Source organism: Armigeres subalbatus, chromosome 1 (assembly GCF_024139115.2).
Source record: "Armigeres subalbatus isolate Guangzhou_Male chromosome 1, GZ_Asu_2, whole genome shotgun sequence".
In the NCBI taxonomy this organism is placed as follows: Eukaryota; Metazoa; Arthropoda; class Insecta; order Diptera; family Culicidae; genus Armigeres; species Armigeres subalbatus.
The window spans coordinates 29,945,690-29,962,719 of record NC_085139.1 but is presented as its reverse complement, the minus strand read 5'-3'; the positions used below and the strand labels follow the sequence as shown (position 1 = coordinate 29,962,719).

The following is a 17,030-nucleotide window of genomic DNA, read 5'->3' as shown; positions in this document are numbered from 1 at the left end:
CCGAGGGTGGTCACTCAGGAAAATCTAGTCGACTAAAAGCTTTCTACGCCCGTTCATCTGGCGTGCTCGAAACTGACCGAGTGCCGACCGAGTTTAATAGCTTCGTTTCAACCAGTGGTTTCGGCCGTGGGTTCAACCAGTGTGGGTTTATGCGTAGTCAACTGCAAGACTGTAAGCACCAGCTATTCGGGAAAAGCGATCGTCAACGAACGACGAACCTGCCACCTACTTCGACCTAGCGACGTGGAAGCTCCTCGCCGGAGTGTAGATAAGCTGTTGAACGGTAGTGGGTACAAATAGCTTCGTTTCATAATGAAACCGAATAGTTCAACCACAAAACTCAGGGTTGTGTTCTATGCTTCTGCGAAAAGCAGCACCGAGCTCTCTCTGAACGATGGTTGGCTCAACCGTGCAACCTTCCCTATTCGACATTATGGTGAGGTTTCGAATCGGCAGGTGCTGGTGCATCTGTGGAGAGAGAGCACGACCGAGCCTCTGAAGGAAATAAAAATGAACACGGTAACATACGGAACAGCAGCAGCTCCGTACCTTGCTACGCGTGCAATCGTGCAACTCACCAAAGTTCCCGGCGGCAAACGATGCGATAATGAAATCGTTCTTTATGGACGATGTTGATGGCGCAGATACACTACAGAATGCTCAACAGTTGCAACGCGATTTGGTAGCTCTACTCGCCAGAGGAGGTTTTGAACTGCATAAGTGCTGTGCGAATAACGTCACACTTCTCGAAGACATACCGGCACACGCACATGAAAAGCAGCTGAAATTCGATGAAAGCGGTGTAATCAAGACCTTAGGTATCTTGTAGGACCCAACCGAGGACGCCTTCATGTTCCGAGTAAAGCGAGTTGATGAGAATGCCTCTGAACCGACGAAGCGATTAGTGTTGTCCGAGACAGCCAAGTTGTTCGACCCGCTAGGTTTCCTGGCGCCGAGCGAGAAGACGAATTGGGATGATCAACTGCCAGCAGATCAGTTACATAGCTGGATGAGGGTGCGTTCGGAGCTTTGCAGTATCATTTCATTCAATCGACGAGTGATGACACAGGAACTCCACGGATTTGCCTATGCGTCTATGATGGCGTATCGCTGCTGCATTTATTTACAAAGCGTGAAGATGTATGGAAGCGTGGCCCCCATGAAGGAACAAAAGCGTGTTGAGAAGCCTGGAGCCGAAATAGAAGAAATTCCTATCCCGAGACTTGTGCGGAACAAATGAGTGTGCGAAGCTCTAACATTTGACACCGAAAAGGTGGTGCTATGGGCCGACTCGAAAATAGTGTTAAGGTGTTATGTTGGATAAGAAAATGGAACCTTAAGGCTCCAGTATTTGTGAGAAATCGAGTGATGAAAATTCGTAGCCTGATGCCGATTGTTAAGTGGAACTAGTACCTACAAAGGAAATTCCTGCGGATTTAGCATCACGTGGTGTGTGTGTGTTTGAAGCAGCGCATAAGTGATTTCAGCTAACCACGAGGAATAACTTGAAAGTTTAATCTCCCACGCGCACCGCACCACGGTGGGTTATGGGAAGCAAACGTAAAGTGTATGAAAACTCACTTGTACAAGATACTCAACGAGAGTTACTTATGAGGAAATGAATTCCTCAATAATTCAAATAGAAGGAATTTTGAACTCTCGCCCTCTAGTACAACTGACCGACGACTTTACCCTGGCAATAACGGCATTACAAAAGTAGTTGACGTACGCACGAGCACTGGTGTCTATCGCCGGGCGACCACAAAGATAGCTGATCTCCCTTTCAATGACGAAGCCTGACATGCGAAAAAGGATTGAGGGACTCCTATTAGAAAAACCCACCGCAAGGGAGTATAAACGTATGATTGGTGAAAGGGCTCAGCGCTTGGACTTTTTTTAGTTATCTTACGTACAGCATTGCGATCATTACGCTTTCCTTATCGCTAAATAAACTTGTTAAAAATAGTTTATTAGTGCTAATTTCACTGATTATCCGAAGGAACAGTCCGAATGTATTTGCTGTACCATTCCTATTCTGCTAACAAATCTTCGACGCCAGGAAGACGTAAGTTGATAAATCCGATACAATTTCCAAATGCACTGCCTTCGTTGCCATACATACATAAACCGCAACGTACGATTTCATCAGCTTCGGACGATGTGAATCTTGTCACACGTGGAACGGACCGGCATAATCCACCCCAGTCACTGCGAAAGGTGGTGATGGCATGACTCTTGACGACGGTAGATTCCCCATCAGCTGCTTGATTTCAACGGGATTACCACGAAAACATAGATTCGCGTTCAGGAGCCAGTATTTTTGGCGAATAAAACTGATCAAACCATCTTGTTCAACGTGGAGATGTTCTACATGCAACGCACTAATCATTTTCTTTATTACAGGGAATGTCGGAAATGATAATGCAAACGGCAATTTAGAGCGATCCAATCGCCCTCCGACTCGTAGTAAGCCGTTATCATACAGAGGACTCATGTTGGCCCAAGTCGCTTACATGTGTGTTTGGTACCCACTCGTTGAATTTAATCGCCGAAATGCAAATGCTGACTCACTTTCACGGCAACCAGTGGAGAATGTTGAAAGCTTCCAATATCTTGGTAGCCAAATGGCGTCAGACGGCGGTACCAAGATCGACATAGGCGCACGGATAAAGAAAGCAAGGGCTGCCTTTGCGAGTTTAAGAAATATCTGGAAAAACAGGCAGATAAGTGAACGCACCAAAATACGAATTTTCAACTCTAACGTAAAATCTGTGCTAGCGTAAAATCTGCGCTAGCGAAACATGGTGTGTATCAGTGGAGAACACTCAACGGCTGCAGCAGGTGTTCATTAACAGATGCCTGCGGTATATAATTCGGGCCTGGGGGCCTCACAACTGGATCTCAAACAACGAGCTCCATCGTTGTTGTCACCAGAGGCCGATAGCAACTGAAATTCGGGATCGGAAGTGGGGCTGGGTCGGCCACACTCTACGTAGGGGCGGAAACGAAATCTGTAAACAAGCATTAGACTGGAACCCAGCGGGACATCGCAGCAGAGGCAGACCCAGAGGATCATAGCGGCGAAGCCTCAATAAAGAAATAAAAGAAGTCGACCGAAATCTAACCTGGCAACAGGTTAAAGCGATAGCCGAGCAACGCTCAGGATGGAGATCTTTCAAGCCGGCCCTTTGCACCACCGGAGGTGTACAGGATCCATAAAAAAATCATCAGTGGAGATATCAGGGAGATGTTCCACCAGATGTTAATCCCCCGGGAAGACCGTTAAGCGCAGCGGTTTTTGTTGCGATACAGTCCGTCGGAACCCCCAAAAGTATTCGTCATGGACGTGGCAACATTTGGTTCTTCCTGCTCAATGTTCACCGCAGTATGTAAAAAATGTTAACGCGGATGAAAATACAAAATACTTTTCGGAAGCAGCAAGGGCAATAAAAGAAAACCACTACGTCGACGATTATTTGGGCAGTGTTGATACAGTCGACGAAGTGGTTCAACTAGCACAAGAAGTGAGAGCTGTTCATGCACAGGGAGGTTTCGAGATGCGGCCCCGGAATGCAAGTTCATCAGAAGTGATCAAGCGAATTGGCGAACGCAAAGAGGGCACAACTAAACGTTTTGTTATGGATAATGGGGATGACGTGGCAACCGCTGAACGATACATTCTCTTTCTCTATTCAACTCCGTGATAACCTTCAACGTCTCATATTGGATGATATAGTGCCAACCAAGCGGGAAGCTCTGAGTCTCGCAATGAGCGTGTTCGACCCCATGGGTTTAGTTGCAGTGTTCTTAATTCACGGGAAAGTGTTACTGCAAGAGATATGGAGATCAGGTATTGGCTGGGACGAACCGATTCCGGCAGATACATTCACTCGTTGGAGGGCCTGGACGCAGGAGTTGAAGCATCTCAAGGAAGTGATCATTCCCAGGTGCTATTTTCCAGGCTACGGGTCTCAAGCTTACGAGTCACTGGAATTGCACATATTCGTCGATGCCAGTGAGTCAGCATATGCAGAGTGCGCATACTTTCGGATCGTTGATCGAGGAATCATTCATTGTTGCTTAGTGTCTGCCAAAACCAAGGTGGCTCCCTTCAAACCATTATCCATTCCACGGCTGGATTTTCAAGCGGCTGTTTTGGGAGCACGCTTGTTGAAAACTGTAGCTTACCACCACACATTAAAAATACAACGCTCTGTTCTCTGGGGCGATGCGACAACAATACTGTCTTGGCTGAGATCAGACCCACGACGCCATACGCAATTGATGTAGCTGATGAAGCCACCAAATGATGGGTCGCAGGGCCTGACATAAGACCGAAAAGCCGCTGGTTTATAGGACCAACATTTCTTTACGAAGAAGAAGAAAGCTGGTCACAGCGTGAACTATCGTTGGGCGAATCATCACAAGAGTAACGAGAGGCCTACATCCAAAATCAACAATTCAAAATCAACAAAAGCCGCAAAATTTACAACAAGTCCCCGACTATTGGCGATGGTGGGTTGATTCGTATGGAACAACAGTAAACAGACGCCGAATGGATTTCCAACGATTCTCCTGATTCTACTCAAAGAACATTATGTGACCACTTTGCTAGTAGATTTTTATCATCGTTTACACCGCCATGCAAATGCGGGAACCGTGGTGAAGGAGATATTACAGAAGTAATCTATTTCTGTCCTAAAAGTGCTTTTTCGAAAAGTAGTCGCTCGCTGCAATTGGTGTAGCTCTGGTGTAACCACTCCCAGCGGTCCGTCTGACTCCGTACGTTCGTCCGTTTTTGTTTGTTGGTTTGGACTACTTTGGCCCAGTAACTGTGAAGATCGGGCACAGTAATACAATACGATAGGTGGCCAGTGGCGTAGCCAGAAAATTGGTCTGGGGGGGGTTTTCTGAACATTTTTTTTTTCGAAAAAAAAAATTCCTTCCAAAAATTTTGTCTCTGGGGGGGGGGTTTTATACCCAAAACCACCCCCGTGGCTACGCCACTGGGTGGCACTCTTTACGTGCTTGACTGTTCGTGCGATCCATTTGGAAGTTGCTTGCAGTCTCTGCACTGAGTCTTACAAGATGGCCATTCGCCGATTCGTTGCGCGGAGATGAGCTCCGATAGAAATCTGTTCAGACCAGGGGACAAACTTCCAAGGAGCAAGTCGTGAACTTCGCAAAGAAATCCTTGACATTAACACGTCATTAGCCGGTACGTTTACGAACGCCAATACGCAGTGGAAGTTCAATCTACCATATGCTCCCCACATGGGAGGAACCTGGGAAAGGCTTGTTCGCTCCGTAAAAGTGGCTCTTACCAGTATGCAGAAATCCGGACGACGAAACATTGTTGACGGTGCTGATGGAAGTAGAGAGTATGGTTAACACTCGTCCCCTGACCTACTGACCATTTCTTGCTCCTGAGCTCTTCAGGTGTATGTCAAACAGCGTCACAACCCGTCGACCCCCGTTCCGACTAACGGTCCAATTGGAACCTTGCACGCATTATGTTGGATCGATTTTGGTTGGACAAGGTGGATACAAGAATACTTGCCTGTATATCGCGACGTACCAAGTGGTTCAACGAAGTCAGACCATTGCAAGTTGGAGACTTGCTTGTCATTGTTCAGAATAGCATGAGGAACAGCTGGACGCGAGGAAAGATTGTACGAGTTTAGCCTGGGAAAGACTGTTATGTTCGAAAAGCGGATGTTCAAACGTCCACTAGTATCACTCAACGGCCTGCGACTCTACTCGCTGTTCTAGATGTTCCAAAGCCTGACAGTGGTATAGCTGAAGGAGCTTCGTGCAAAATAGATGGGGCATGTTGGCAACAGAGCCCAGCGTAGTAACAGTAGAGGCTAAATAGGGTTGTTTGACAATTTGTGACAGCTGCAGTGACAGGGTAGGATAGATGTGTCATAGAATGTCAATAGAACAAGGACAATGAAAAAATACTCTAAGGTGAAAAACACGTTACATTTGATTCTAAATTAAAAGCTATAATTATTCTAAACACTAAACTTAAAATATAAAGAAACTATAGAAAAGTAAATAATCGCAAATGAAATAAATCCTTAAACATAACACCTTACAAACTATGTGAACTTACAGCTATTATACAAAGCTTAAACTATTGCTACCGCGAGGGAAGTGAAGTGAAAGACTTATATTGTAAGTTAAACCTAAAAAGTTAAACTAAAATTTATAACTTATTACAGCTTAAAGCTTACTCAATCACCATCAAACAAGAGATTGCTGAAAGAGGTCCTAATCAACCCCCGAGCCGTAACAACTATTAAATAAATTATTTCGTCAGAATGATATTTAACATGGTGACCTACGCCTGTGATAAAATCTCCTAAGCGTAGGTTGCAACCGTTTTTCCCTATGAAATCGGCCGATTCCGGCTGCCAACTTTTTTACAAGTTTATCTTTTGAACTCAAACATTTTCTCCATTTTACTCGACAGAGATGGCGAGTTCGATTCTAGGTCTGGTGTAGGAAACATTCTTGACTCCCTGGGAATAGTGTTTCCATTGTATTTACTATACAAGATATATAGGTACTCATGCAAAGTCGGCCAAATTTCAATTTTCAACATGCATGAGAAAAGCACCTTCACCACTAGGTGGATTATTCAAGATTTGTTTTTAAATATTAACGATTTTTATCAGGACCATCTGAAAAGTCCTAAAGTAGTGACAAAAACAATAATGTTGTTTACGGATGTGACCCCTTATGCATTTTTCATTTTGTCAGCAAATGCACAATATGATAACAATAATGCACCATTTTTAATTAGGATCCGACATAACAATAGCACTAAATCGAATGTAAACAAAGCTGAACAAGCTCAAAACTATGTGCTAAAACCCAATATAAGAATCCAATATGATTCTATACACTGAATCGCTTCGCAGTATCGCAAAACAATAATTTATTCACAAAAGTTTCATCTACTTACTCCGGAATAAAGTCGTAGAACTTCTTGATCAGCAACTGCAGCCGCTCCCACAGGGTGTTATACTCGAAGTCCTCCACAAACAGCTGAATGATAGTTTCCCGGTAATTAAAACAGGCCCCACAGCAGCAGCTCAGCCGGAAGAGGTTGCTGTCGTGCTGCTGCTGCTGATTTTGCTGTTGTTGTTGTTGTTCTTCAGAAGAAGTGTCATCGCCATCTTCCCCGTCGTTATCTTCATCGCAGTTGCCACCGTCGCTGCAGCACGAATCGATCGCATTGGCGTCGTCGCCCACAACAAAGTCCACCGGAACGGCCGCATCCAGCGGCTCGCCATCGGAGTCCTGCGGTTGCGAGCCATCACTAGAATTCTGCCGCTGATCCCGTACCTGGTCCACCTGCTCTTCTTCCTTCTTCTTCTCCTTCTTCACAACAACCGAATCGCCAACAATCACTTTCTGCGATAGCACCTCCAGCGAACGCTGCCAGTAGGAAATGTCCTTTTCGTGGCAGCCGCCGGGACTGCCGGGGCTGGTTCCGTTCGGCAAATCCAGCACGGCTGCCGCTATCGCCGAGGAGGCTTCCTGGTGTAGCAGGACAGAAGACATCTTTTTTACCGCCGCGCCGCCGCACCTTCAGACCCGACTTTCTGACGTCGCGCGAGTCGCGAATTTTTCCGCCGCCGGAAATCGTCGCACAATTCACTGTAATCGAAACTCAACCAACGAACTGGTGGCGCGAATCCCGTTCCGGATGCAAACACATCAAAATTATCGAGGCGCACAATGAGAAAAAATAACTTTTTAACTTTCAGTAAAGTTCGTCGTCGTCGACTCTCGCAAAGAACCTCTGAAAACTCGTCTTTGCCGTCTCGGATTTTTTATTTTTCGTCTCGTGTGCGCAACGGTTGGCTGCGCTGGCTGTCACCAGTAACGGAGGGAGCTGTCACAAATTGAGCAACTTTTTGAGCAATATGCAGTGTAACATACTAAAAGAACCTGTTATTCAAATAATTTAGTTGGGATTGATAATCTTTCATAAAGTGACGACATGTATATTAGACGAAACCTTATTAAAGTTATCCTTTTCTTCATAAGATTTGATTTACAAAAAAATTAACTCGATGCAATAGGAAAAAATAAAAAAGAACCATTTTTTTCTCAACCGAAACTTAGGAGTCATTCAAATGTATCGCTTGTTGTTGGTTTTGCTTTGCAAGGGGTACGCGGATGTCAATTATAGTCACTTTAATTTATAGTCCGGCGCTGGGAGGGAGAAACCGAGCCGGTGACAAGCGCGGTGTCATCATCATCAATAGACATAGACCGCTGTCATCATTGAAACGCAGTATGAAAAAAAATTATAGCCCGGGACATCCTGGCTACGATCTGGCGATGGGCTAAACAATAGGATGTCAATAGGCTGGGAGAAACAGATTCAAAAAATGTGTGTGTCAAGCCGAGCCGAAATCTAGCTGTCATGATATGTCAGTGCGAGCCGAGAGCAAAACTCTCGTCAAGAAAATTGTCTAAGGCAATAAAACAACAATAACACACAAAACGAAATTTAGTCTTTTCAGGTGGCGCCTACATTGATTATTTATTCTTGTTGAAAATTTGCTTGTTGCCTGACAACAATATTTATTTATTTGATGTGTAGTATCGAGAGCTCCCTCCCAGGTCCGGCGGATAGAATCGATGTGCTTCAGTAAAGGTGTGGGCCAAAGTCCTCTATGTCTGTAGTAGTCGAAAAAATAACGTAAACATTGCCACCAAGGGGTGGGACGCTGAGCACAATGTTCCAAGCACACATTTGTTGGATTTGATTCACATGTGTGGCTCTTGGTGTGGCACACTCGGCACACTTTTGACGTTTGAATGATCCAGGACATGAAATACCGGCAACCTTGCCAACGCTTGTTTTCACCTGTTTTGACGTATTGAGATGAGTGACGTTTGAGAGACGCCATATACGTTTGTTTTCCTTCTGGTCATAACCTCAAAATTGATCGATCATCACAATAATTAAAGAGGAGTCAAAAAAATATATGCAAATTAACCCATTTCAATTAAGTTTCGATGAGTTGCATTCGGACGTGAGAATGACGAATCGATTCATAGTACAGTATACCCCCGCTGATCCGACAAATGTATGGCCGCACACTTAAACAGGCCTTCTGACTTCGGTAACTTTTTTCACTGTTCAGTTCGGTAATTTTAAAATTCACCGTTGTTTCGGTAATTTCTCGTTTGTTGACATAGGTTTGAACTGAACTTCGGTAATTGGCATTCTCCCCATTACGAGCTGTCAAAAATATTACCGAAAAATAATGTAAATTTTCAATTAACAGATGTTTCGGTAATTTACTCCATAAATTGCTGGTCAGTTCGGTAATGTTGAACGTGACATCTACCATTTTTTCGCAGTCTTGTTGCTCGAGGAATTAGAAGTGTGGACACCGCGCTTTTTTTAATTGCACATTGCGTACAATGGAGAGGTAAATATAATAAAATGAAAAAAGATAGTACAATTAAGCTTATATATAAACATCCTTCATTTTCAGTTGGTGACCTGATGACCACTGGCAGAGTTGAACGGACAAAGGCATTACAGTGAACGTTCGCTAATTGGGGTTTTTCTAGTTGGGGCGCTTTTTAGTTGGGGGTTCGCTAATTGGGGCGAAACCCAATTAAAAAGCAGCTAAACGTCAGAATCTGATGTCAAAAACGCGTTGACGTTTTGTTTCCGTGTTTGGCGGGATCGATATTTTCTGGCGCGTAAAATTTTCCTTTGTTCAATGCAAAAAGTAAACAACATTGACGCTTGTCAAAGCGCCCCAATTAGCGAACGGCATTCGCTAGTTGGGGTGAGGTCGTGCCCCAATTAGCGAACGATCACTGTACACGATTTTCTTCAGCATCCATGAGAGTTACTTGCTGGAAGCAAGTGCTCTAATTCAGTGCCGCATTTTAAAATGCAACAGAAGAGGTGATTACGCTTTCTAAAATGAATTAAATTCTTTCTCAAATGAATCAAATGAATTCTTTCTCAAATGCATTCCATATGGTGAGAATAAAAACGTTCATTTCATATCAAATAGTGTTTTCTTTAACTTTCTGCAAAAAAAAAACAAACAAAACTAAAATCGCTTTCCTACCACGTGTTTTTCTAATTTACAGTTTTTCGGTAACGTACTACCGAAAAATCAGCAAAGACAATTTACCGAAAAGTCGGTAAATTTGACAATTGTGCTCTTCGAAGCAGTTTACCGACCGTTCTGTAATTTTTTCAATTACCGAACTCATTACCGAACGTTCAGCTGTTGAGAATTCGGTAAACGAATTACCAACTTCGGTATTTTTTTCTAAGTGTGCGGACTATCGAGGTTTCTCTCGTTAATCCGACTGTCAAATCCATACAAATGAATCAAAACAAAATCACAGCACAAATTTGAAAACTGACAGCATAATGTGTTTAAATGGGTGTTGATACTTTTTAATCCGGAAAATTCCGAATAAGCGAGATCCGGACTAACGAGTCGTCGGATTAGCGAGGTCCGGATAAGCGGGGGGATACTGTAGTAGATAAATATAAATATAAATCACACAGATATTCTCCGGCAGCGGCAGTTTTATAATAATAAAATTCAATTGAAACCCCTGCACTGGTGATATTCGAATACAAAACATTATTAAAATCGTTCTCTTTCTATCGGACGCTCCTTGATTCATATTCCCATTGGCATGAATGAAGTACTCATCAATTTACAGGATTTAAGCGGTGTCCTAATGACGAGCTTTATGACTGTTTGACATAGAATAAATATAACCTGAATCAAATCCCTCGCTCAAACGGAATGTCTACTTTTGTTCCATCTAAATACAGTATCCCCCCGCTTATCCGGACCTCGCTAATCCGACGACTCGTTAGTCCGGATCTCGCTTATTCGGAATTTTCCGGATTAAAGAGTATCAACACCCATTTAAACACATTATGCTGTCAGTTTTCAAATTTGTGCTGTGATTTTGTTTTGATTCATTTGTATGGATTTGACAGTCGGATTAACGAGAGAAACCGCCGCTGCCGGAGAATATCTGTGTGATTTATATTTATATTTATCTACTACAGTATCCCCCCGCTTATCCGGACCTCGCTAATCCGACGACTCGTTAGTCCGCACTCCAAATAATATGAACGTTGTTTCCACCTGAATTTTCAGGTACATTTTACGTGCACACGTAACGGAAAATGCTTCAGAAAATTCAGGTGAAAGTTACGTGTCCAGTGAATTCTATCTGCTAACTCAGGTAGAACTTACCTGATTATCACGTAGAATAAGAATTCTACCGGAAAATCAGGTAAAAGTTACGCGAATTTCAGGTGGAAAAAATCTACGTGTTTTTTCAGGTGGAAACAACGTGCAGATTTTTTTGGGTGCGGATCTCGCTTATTCGGAATTTTCCGGATTAAAAAGTATCAACACCCATTTAAACACATTATGCTGTCAGTTTTCAAATTTGTGCTGTGATTTTGTTTTGATTCATTTGTATGGATTTGACAGTCGGATTAACGACAGAAACCCCGATAGTCCGGCCATACATTTGTCGGATCAGCGGGGGTATACTGTACCCTATCATCACATTTGTCACCACCGAACTTCCGGAATTCCGGATGCTGCGAAGTGAGCCGCATTATAGCTAAATTCTTCGGATTGTAGTAGCGATTAACCCGTTATTCAAATGTAAAGAATAACACTAAAGTTATATTGCTAATAAATACCTTTCGTGTTGTACTTTTCATCCGGAACCAACTTGTTACCGCTGCTACAATCCAGTCCAGCTTCTCCCCAAGCACCAGTTTCCGGTTAAGCCCCAGATACTTGAAATCAATTCATCGAGCCTACCTGTGCACGTTTTACGATCCTCCGTTGCATTAATTCGATTCGCGTCGCATTCGCATATGTTCATGATTTTGTTGTTTTTTTTTTCAATCGCGGCGAGAGGCAGCTTGATGTTGACATTTGGAAATGTTGCCGAAATTTCCGATTGTCAAAATGACAAAGTGTCATACATCTAGACACTACCAAAAATATCTATATAAGATATATGTGAAGCCGTTATAAATTTTTGCAATAGCGCCACCCTAATATAATCGATATAGAACCACACATAAAATAAATAATTGCTAATTCGACATCACACATAAACTTTATTTGGATATATATTTTATTAGTAGTTCGCGTGGAGAAGGGTTATGTGTGCGCTGATATAAATCATAAGTTAAATCTATGGATTTTTGCCAATAAATATGTGTGGATTTTCAGTAGTGGAGTGCTTTGAGAATAGGTCGTATGTGCAAAAGAGAGCCTCTCTTCGGTTACATTCTCTTTCGATTATTACAAAGCTATACACAAATTTATGTTGGAATTTTTGGCAGATATCTAAAGACAATAACTTTGTCTAGCGTGCTAAAGTGAAAATGTAGCAGAAAATGCTAAACTTGCCGAACTATTAGCGAAAGAGAGCGTGAACAAAGAGAATCTCTCTTTTGCACATACGACCTATTCTCAAAGCAATCTAGACATAAGTGTGGTAGATATAGTTAGCAATGAGTCATAGATGAAAATGGGATAGTTGATTTCAATTTGAATTCTGGATCTATTCGTATGTTGAGCTCATTTTGAATCAGTGATGATGATGATGATTGTTTACGAAATGAAAGGCGGTGAGGTAACTGTGTGTATGTCATTTTTCGAGCGCAAGCACTTCGCGGGCAATGCATCCCCAGCAAGGAAGGTTACTCTAACTTGACCCGAATGTGCGTGTAACCTGTTAGATGGTGAGCCTAATTTTCTCACTAACGGTTAGGGTAAAGTGAGGCTAAAGTTACGCTAGAATGACACACTTTTGTTAGGTATGTTTTAATTTCGAATAACCTGTGAGCCTAACTTGAGCCTAATGTTATATATGTTCTGCGGTGGGTTGTTAGATGCTGTTAGTGTATGCTGTGAAGGAAACTATGCTGGGTTATTTACATTCAGTTGTCATGCGATGACAACCGAATGTAAAAAAGGTAAAAAATTAAGTGATTTCCGTATTTCAATAAGTTTTATTTATATATCTAAGTGCTTCTGCCAGTGCGTGGAAATTAAGTTAAAGTTCCGTCCAGCAGCAGTGGTCATCCCGAGCGGCTCGTGATATTCCGCAAATAAGCTCCGATAAAGTGAAAGCAAAGTGCATCTTCTTCACCCATCGTTGTTCGGGATGACAACCGGCTTGTTCCACGACCACAGAACGTTCCGATAGTACCCTAGCAGATGTCAATGTCTTTCTTCGCACATTTAAATACAAGGCAAGGCTATTCGCTTGGCTACGGTCAAACAAGATCCGGAAAAACATACTATGGGAGGCGATTTAAATGGCAAGCTACAGGACTGCAGAAATGATATCCACGTATTGGCCGCCAAGGATGTTTTTAGCTATCTGCATAGCCCCTAGTATAGTCATCTCAATCTACTAGTTCCGGCGAGTTTCTTCGAAAGTAACAGCGGAAAGGTAAATTGGATTGCTCTCTCTGAATCACGTCTAAATAATAAAAAAAAACTATTGTTTTTGCTCAGGAATTAAATCTTCACTTGAACAAACGGAAGTTGTGTGTACTCGTGGCCAGCAAACTGTAGGTACAAGTAATAGGGCTCATAGAATAGGTCGTTATTTTTGTCGAAGAAGTTTTAGAAATTATCAACATCTGGACGAACCTCGGCTAACGCCAACTGGTCTCGATACCATGCCGTTTTCCAGATGGTTGTTCGTTCTAAGCTGGTTCTAAGGGATCTATTTAATTTCAAGTCAAGTTTTAGTTTATCGATCTTGCAACTAATGAACGCGACGCGGACACATCTTCGACAAACTTGAAGTGCTATAATAAACAAATCGTTAATCGTTAGGAGTGTTACAGTACCCTAAAACGCACATTTGTCATTCCGAGTCAGCATGCTCATCCGAATCCTGAGAAATTTCTGCACTGGCGAAAATAGCAAATCTGTATGATTGCAATGGCTTCATCAGGACTGAGGACATCATCAGGACACACGCTGAACACGCTGTGATACGCCAATTGCGTCAAGGAACTATTGGCCATTTACTCACAAGACGGGCGGATGAGGTGTAACCGATGAAAAGCATTTAACCCACGGAAAGCGTCTAACCAGCTGTCGGAGAACTATGTTAGCGTCATGTCAGCGACAATTTCCGATCTACAACAGACAGTGGATGTGGTTGCTGAACGCCACCAGAAAGTCAATGAATTCCTGATAAAGTTCTTGTTGGAATAGAGAGAACTATATAATATAAACTGACGAACTACGTAAATTACGGTGAGTTGGTTTTTGTCTAACTACACAGAATTTTGATATTACATGATTTAGACAGTGTCGCTTTTTACGCGGTTAAATTTTTAAATTCTTTGGTCTATTCCTTTTTTCCTCCTTTTTTAAGCATTTTTTCGATGCTTTAACAAAAATGATTCATAAATAAATTGAAAAGTAATTTCATAGGACCAGAAAACATCACACAAAACTGTTAATTAACCGTAAAACGGTGTGAATAGAAACACTTTGTACTTTGTATATTTGAAGTTGTATGAAAATAACTGCGGTCTATAAATTCAATTCAGTTTGTCTAAAATAAGGCTGGCATCTTCCTTTATTATGGAAGCTAATGCCATTCAAATACATTAATTCTATATTTTTTTTGTTGGATATTTATATTCACTCCGCAGTGGGGCGAATAGAAACACTTACCAATAAACAATGTTTTCTCGATGTTTCAATGGAAAAAAATAGATTGATATACAGGAGCAATTTCCAACAAAATTCACTATCAAATTTAGGGACTTTGCTGTTATGTATGTGAAGACAAAAGAATAAATTCTTTCATCATCCTTATGGGGTATTCAGACTACTAATTATGTATTAGCAATATTTAAATGTCCTATTGATTCTGCTTTACATTTTACCTGAACGCTACCATCACGCTATTGAGACCAAATCCACAATTTTATTATTGATTTTAGGACATTCACTTTTTTCTTTCACGGCTCAACCGATATTTTCTCTTGGCGTAATTTCCTTCACCGTTGCCATCTCAATTGCCATATAGAACAATGTTCAAAACACGTAATAATGAACAGTATTTTCTAGTGGTGTCAATTTATATTTATTGTTTATTACTTTGACGTGGATGGGTAGTGAAAATACGGATTGGTGAAACACGTTCGATTCACATGAAAAATAATATATTGTTAGCGTGTAGGATATTTTCAGTGCTGGACACGTAACTTTCACCTGAATTTTCTGAAGCATTTTCCGTTACGTGTGCACGTAAAATGTACCTGAAAATTCAGGTGGAAACAACGTTCAGATTATTTGGAGTGTACATAATTATCACTTTAAAAGCAATTGCAACCAACTTTTTCAGAATAATTTTTGTACTAAACAAAAACGTGTTATATATTCCTCAAATTTCTTGATTTTTAATTGTTAATAGCTTAGTAACCACTTGGTGTCACTCATTTAGTATCTAAATGAGTGAAAAGCCTTTTTCTCGAAGAATGTTATATATGCTTACAATTTAGTTAAAGTATTGTTAAGTTTAGGGAGTTTCTATTCGGTCCATTGCGTCCCATTTTACGGTACTTGAAGAAACTTCTATATCCAATATAAACTATGTACGGGCTATGTCATATGATACTTGATGTCAATTTTCAATGGGGATGATGTATACTACGTTTTATTGTTGCATATCAAATTATACTTTATTTTGTGATAAAGATCGTAATCTTAAGGACAGTACTAGCTGTAACCGCATATTGTATCTAGCAGAAGTTGGAAAACAAATATTCGAGAAGATGATTTTTTCCAGACATTTATTAGTAACAGATTATATGAATGCTTTCAGAAAAGGCTCTTATTAGGTACCTGTGGGTTAGTGAAATAATGACTTAAAACAAGAATTTTTCAATGTAGAGCCACTTCCTGTTCATATAGGTACTTCATATAAACTAAAATTATATTGAATAGAAGATACTGGTAATCTGTTATGATGCTTTTGATATGTACTTCATTTAAGTCAAATACTGAGCATCTAGAGTGCCTCCATTAAATGATATTTTTAGTTTTTTCATCGGAATCCTTTTATATCTTTTATGGGGCCCCAGAATCTAAATTCACTTTCAATAGCTGATAGCTCCAAGAATCAAGCTAGATAGTATTATTTGCTCTCCTTCTTGGCATATATGACATAAAAATTATTATTATTATTAAAAATTATTATTAAAACAAATTATTGATGAGGAACCAACGTACCCGATTAAAATATATGGAAGTTATACACATAAAGCGTCAATTTTTCGTTTTCTTAGCCACAGTTCCAAGGATCGAATAATATTTTTTTTACGCAAAATGACTTTTGTGAGAATCTTTCACCGCTACCTACAAATAGTTAAGCATTATGGGTAAGCTTTCCCTTTTAAGCTAAACATTGAAACATTCGAACGCATTTTTCAACCCAAAATGTCCTGCATCAAATTAGGCTCACAATGCATTGTGATGTTCCTAATTATTCTCATCAGACGAATAGACAAGGCAGTGCTTGGAAACCTCAACGATACTCTTAGGAAGAGCAATATGTATTCCTTTTATTTTAACTAACTCTCTACTACCCAGAATATTAGTCTACATAGAATTATTCCACTAAGTATCCAGCCTATGATAGTTGTGTCTATGTCAGCGTTGTGCATTTGTTTAGACCACGTTCAGAAAGGTTCAGACCACTACTAGACCAACATTTGAAAAGGGCGTAACAGCCAAAATTAATTCCTTCTGATTCTTCGTCTACATATATAGCTTTATATGTAGACGAGGAATCAGAAGGAATAAATTTTGGCTGTTACGCCCTTTTCAAATGTTGGTCTAGACTAAGACCACGTTCAGATTGGTGATATAGCTACTTGATATAGAGGATCTTGACATGAGACATCATACGAATTATTTGCAGTGAAAATT

The 17,030-nt window shown here is 41.2% G+C and overlaps 1 protein-coding gene and 1 pseudogene across 2 annotated transcripts in view; one reads left to right on the top strand and one right to left on the bottom strand.

Moving 5' to 3' along the window:
* Nucleotides 1-7,863, bottom strand: part of LOC134223450 (uncharacterized) — a 56,810-nt gene extending 48,947 nt beyond the window's left edge. For both annotated transcript variants that reach the window (XM_062702597.1, XM_062702605.1), the window contains exon 1: nt 6,974-7,863. In XM_062702597.1, coding sequence (XP_062558581.1) covers nt 6,974-7,575 — 602 coding nt within the window. In that variant the 5' untranslated portion in view covers nt 7,576-7,863. The remainder of the gene's footprint in view (nt 1-6,973) is intronic.
* Nucleotides 7,864-13,019: 5,156 nt separating this feature from the next.
* LOC134206067 (uncharacterized) lies at nt 13,020-13,914 on the top strand (annotated as a pseudogene).
* The last annotated feature ends 3,116 nt before the right edge of the window (nt 13,915-17,030 follow it).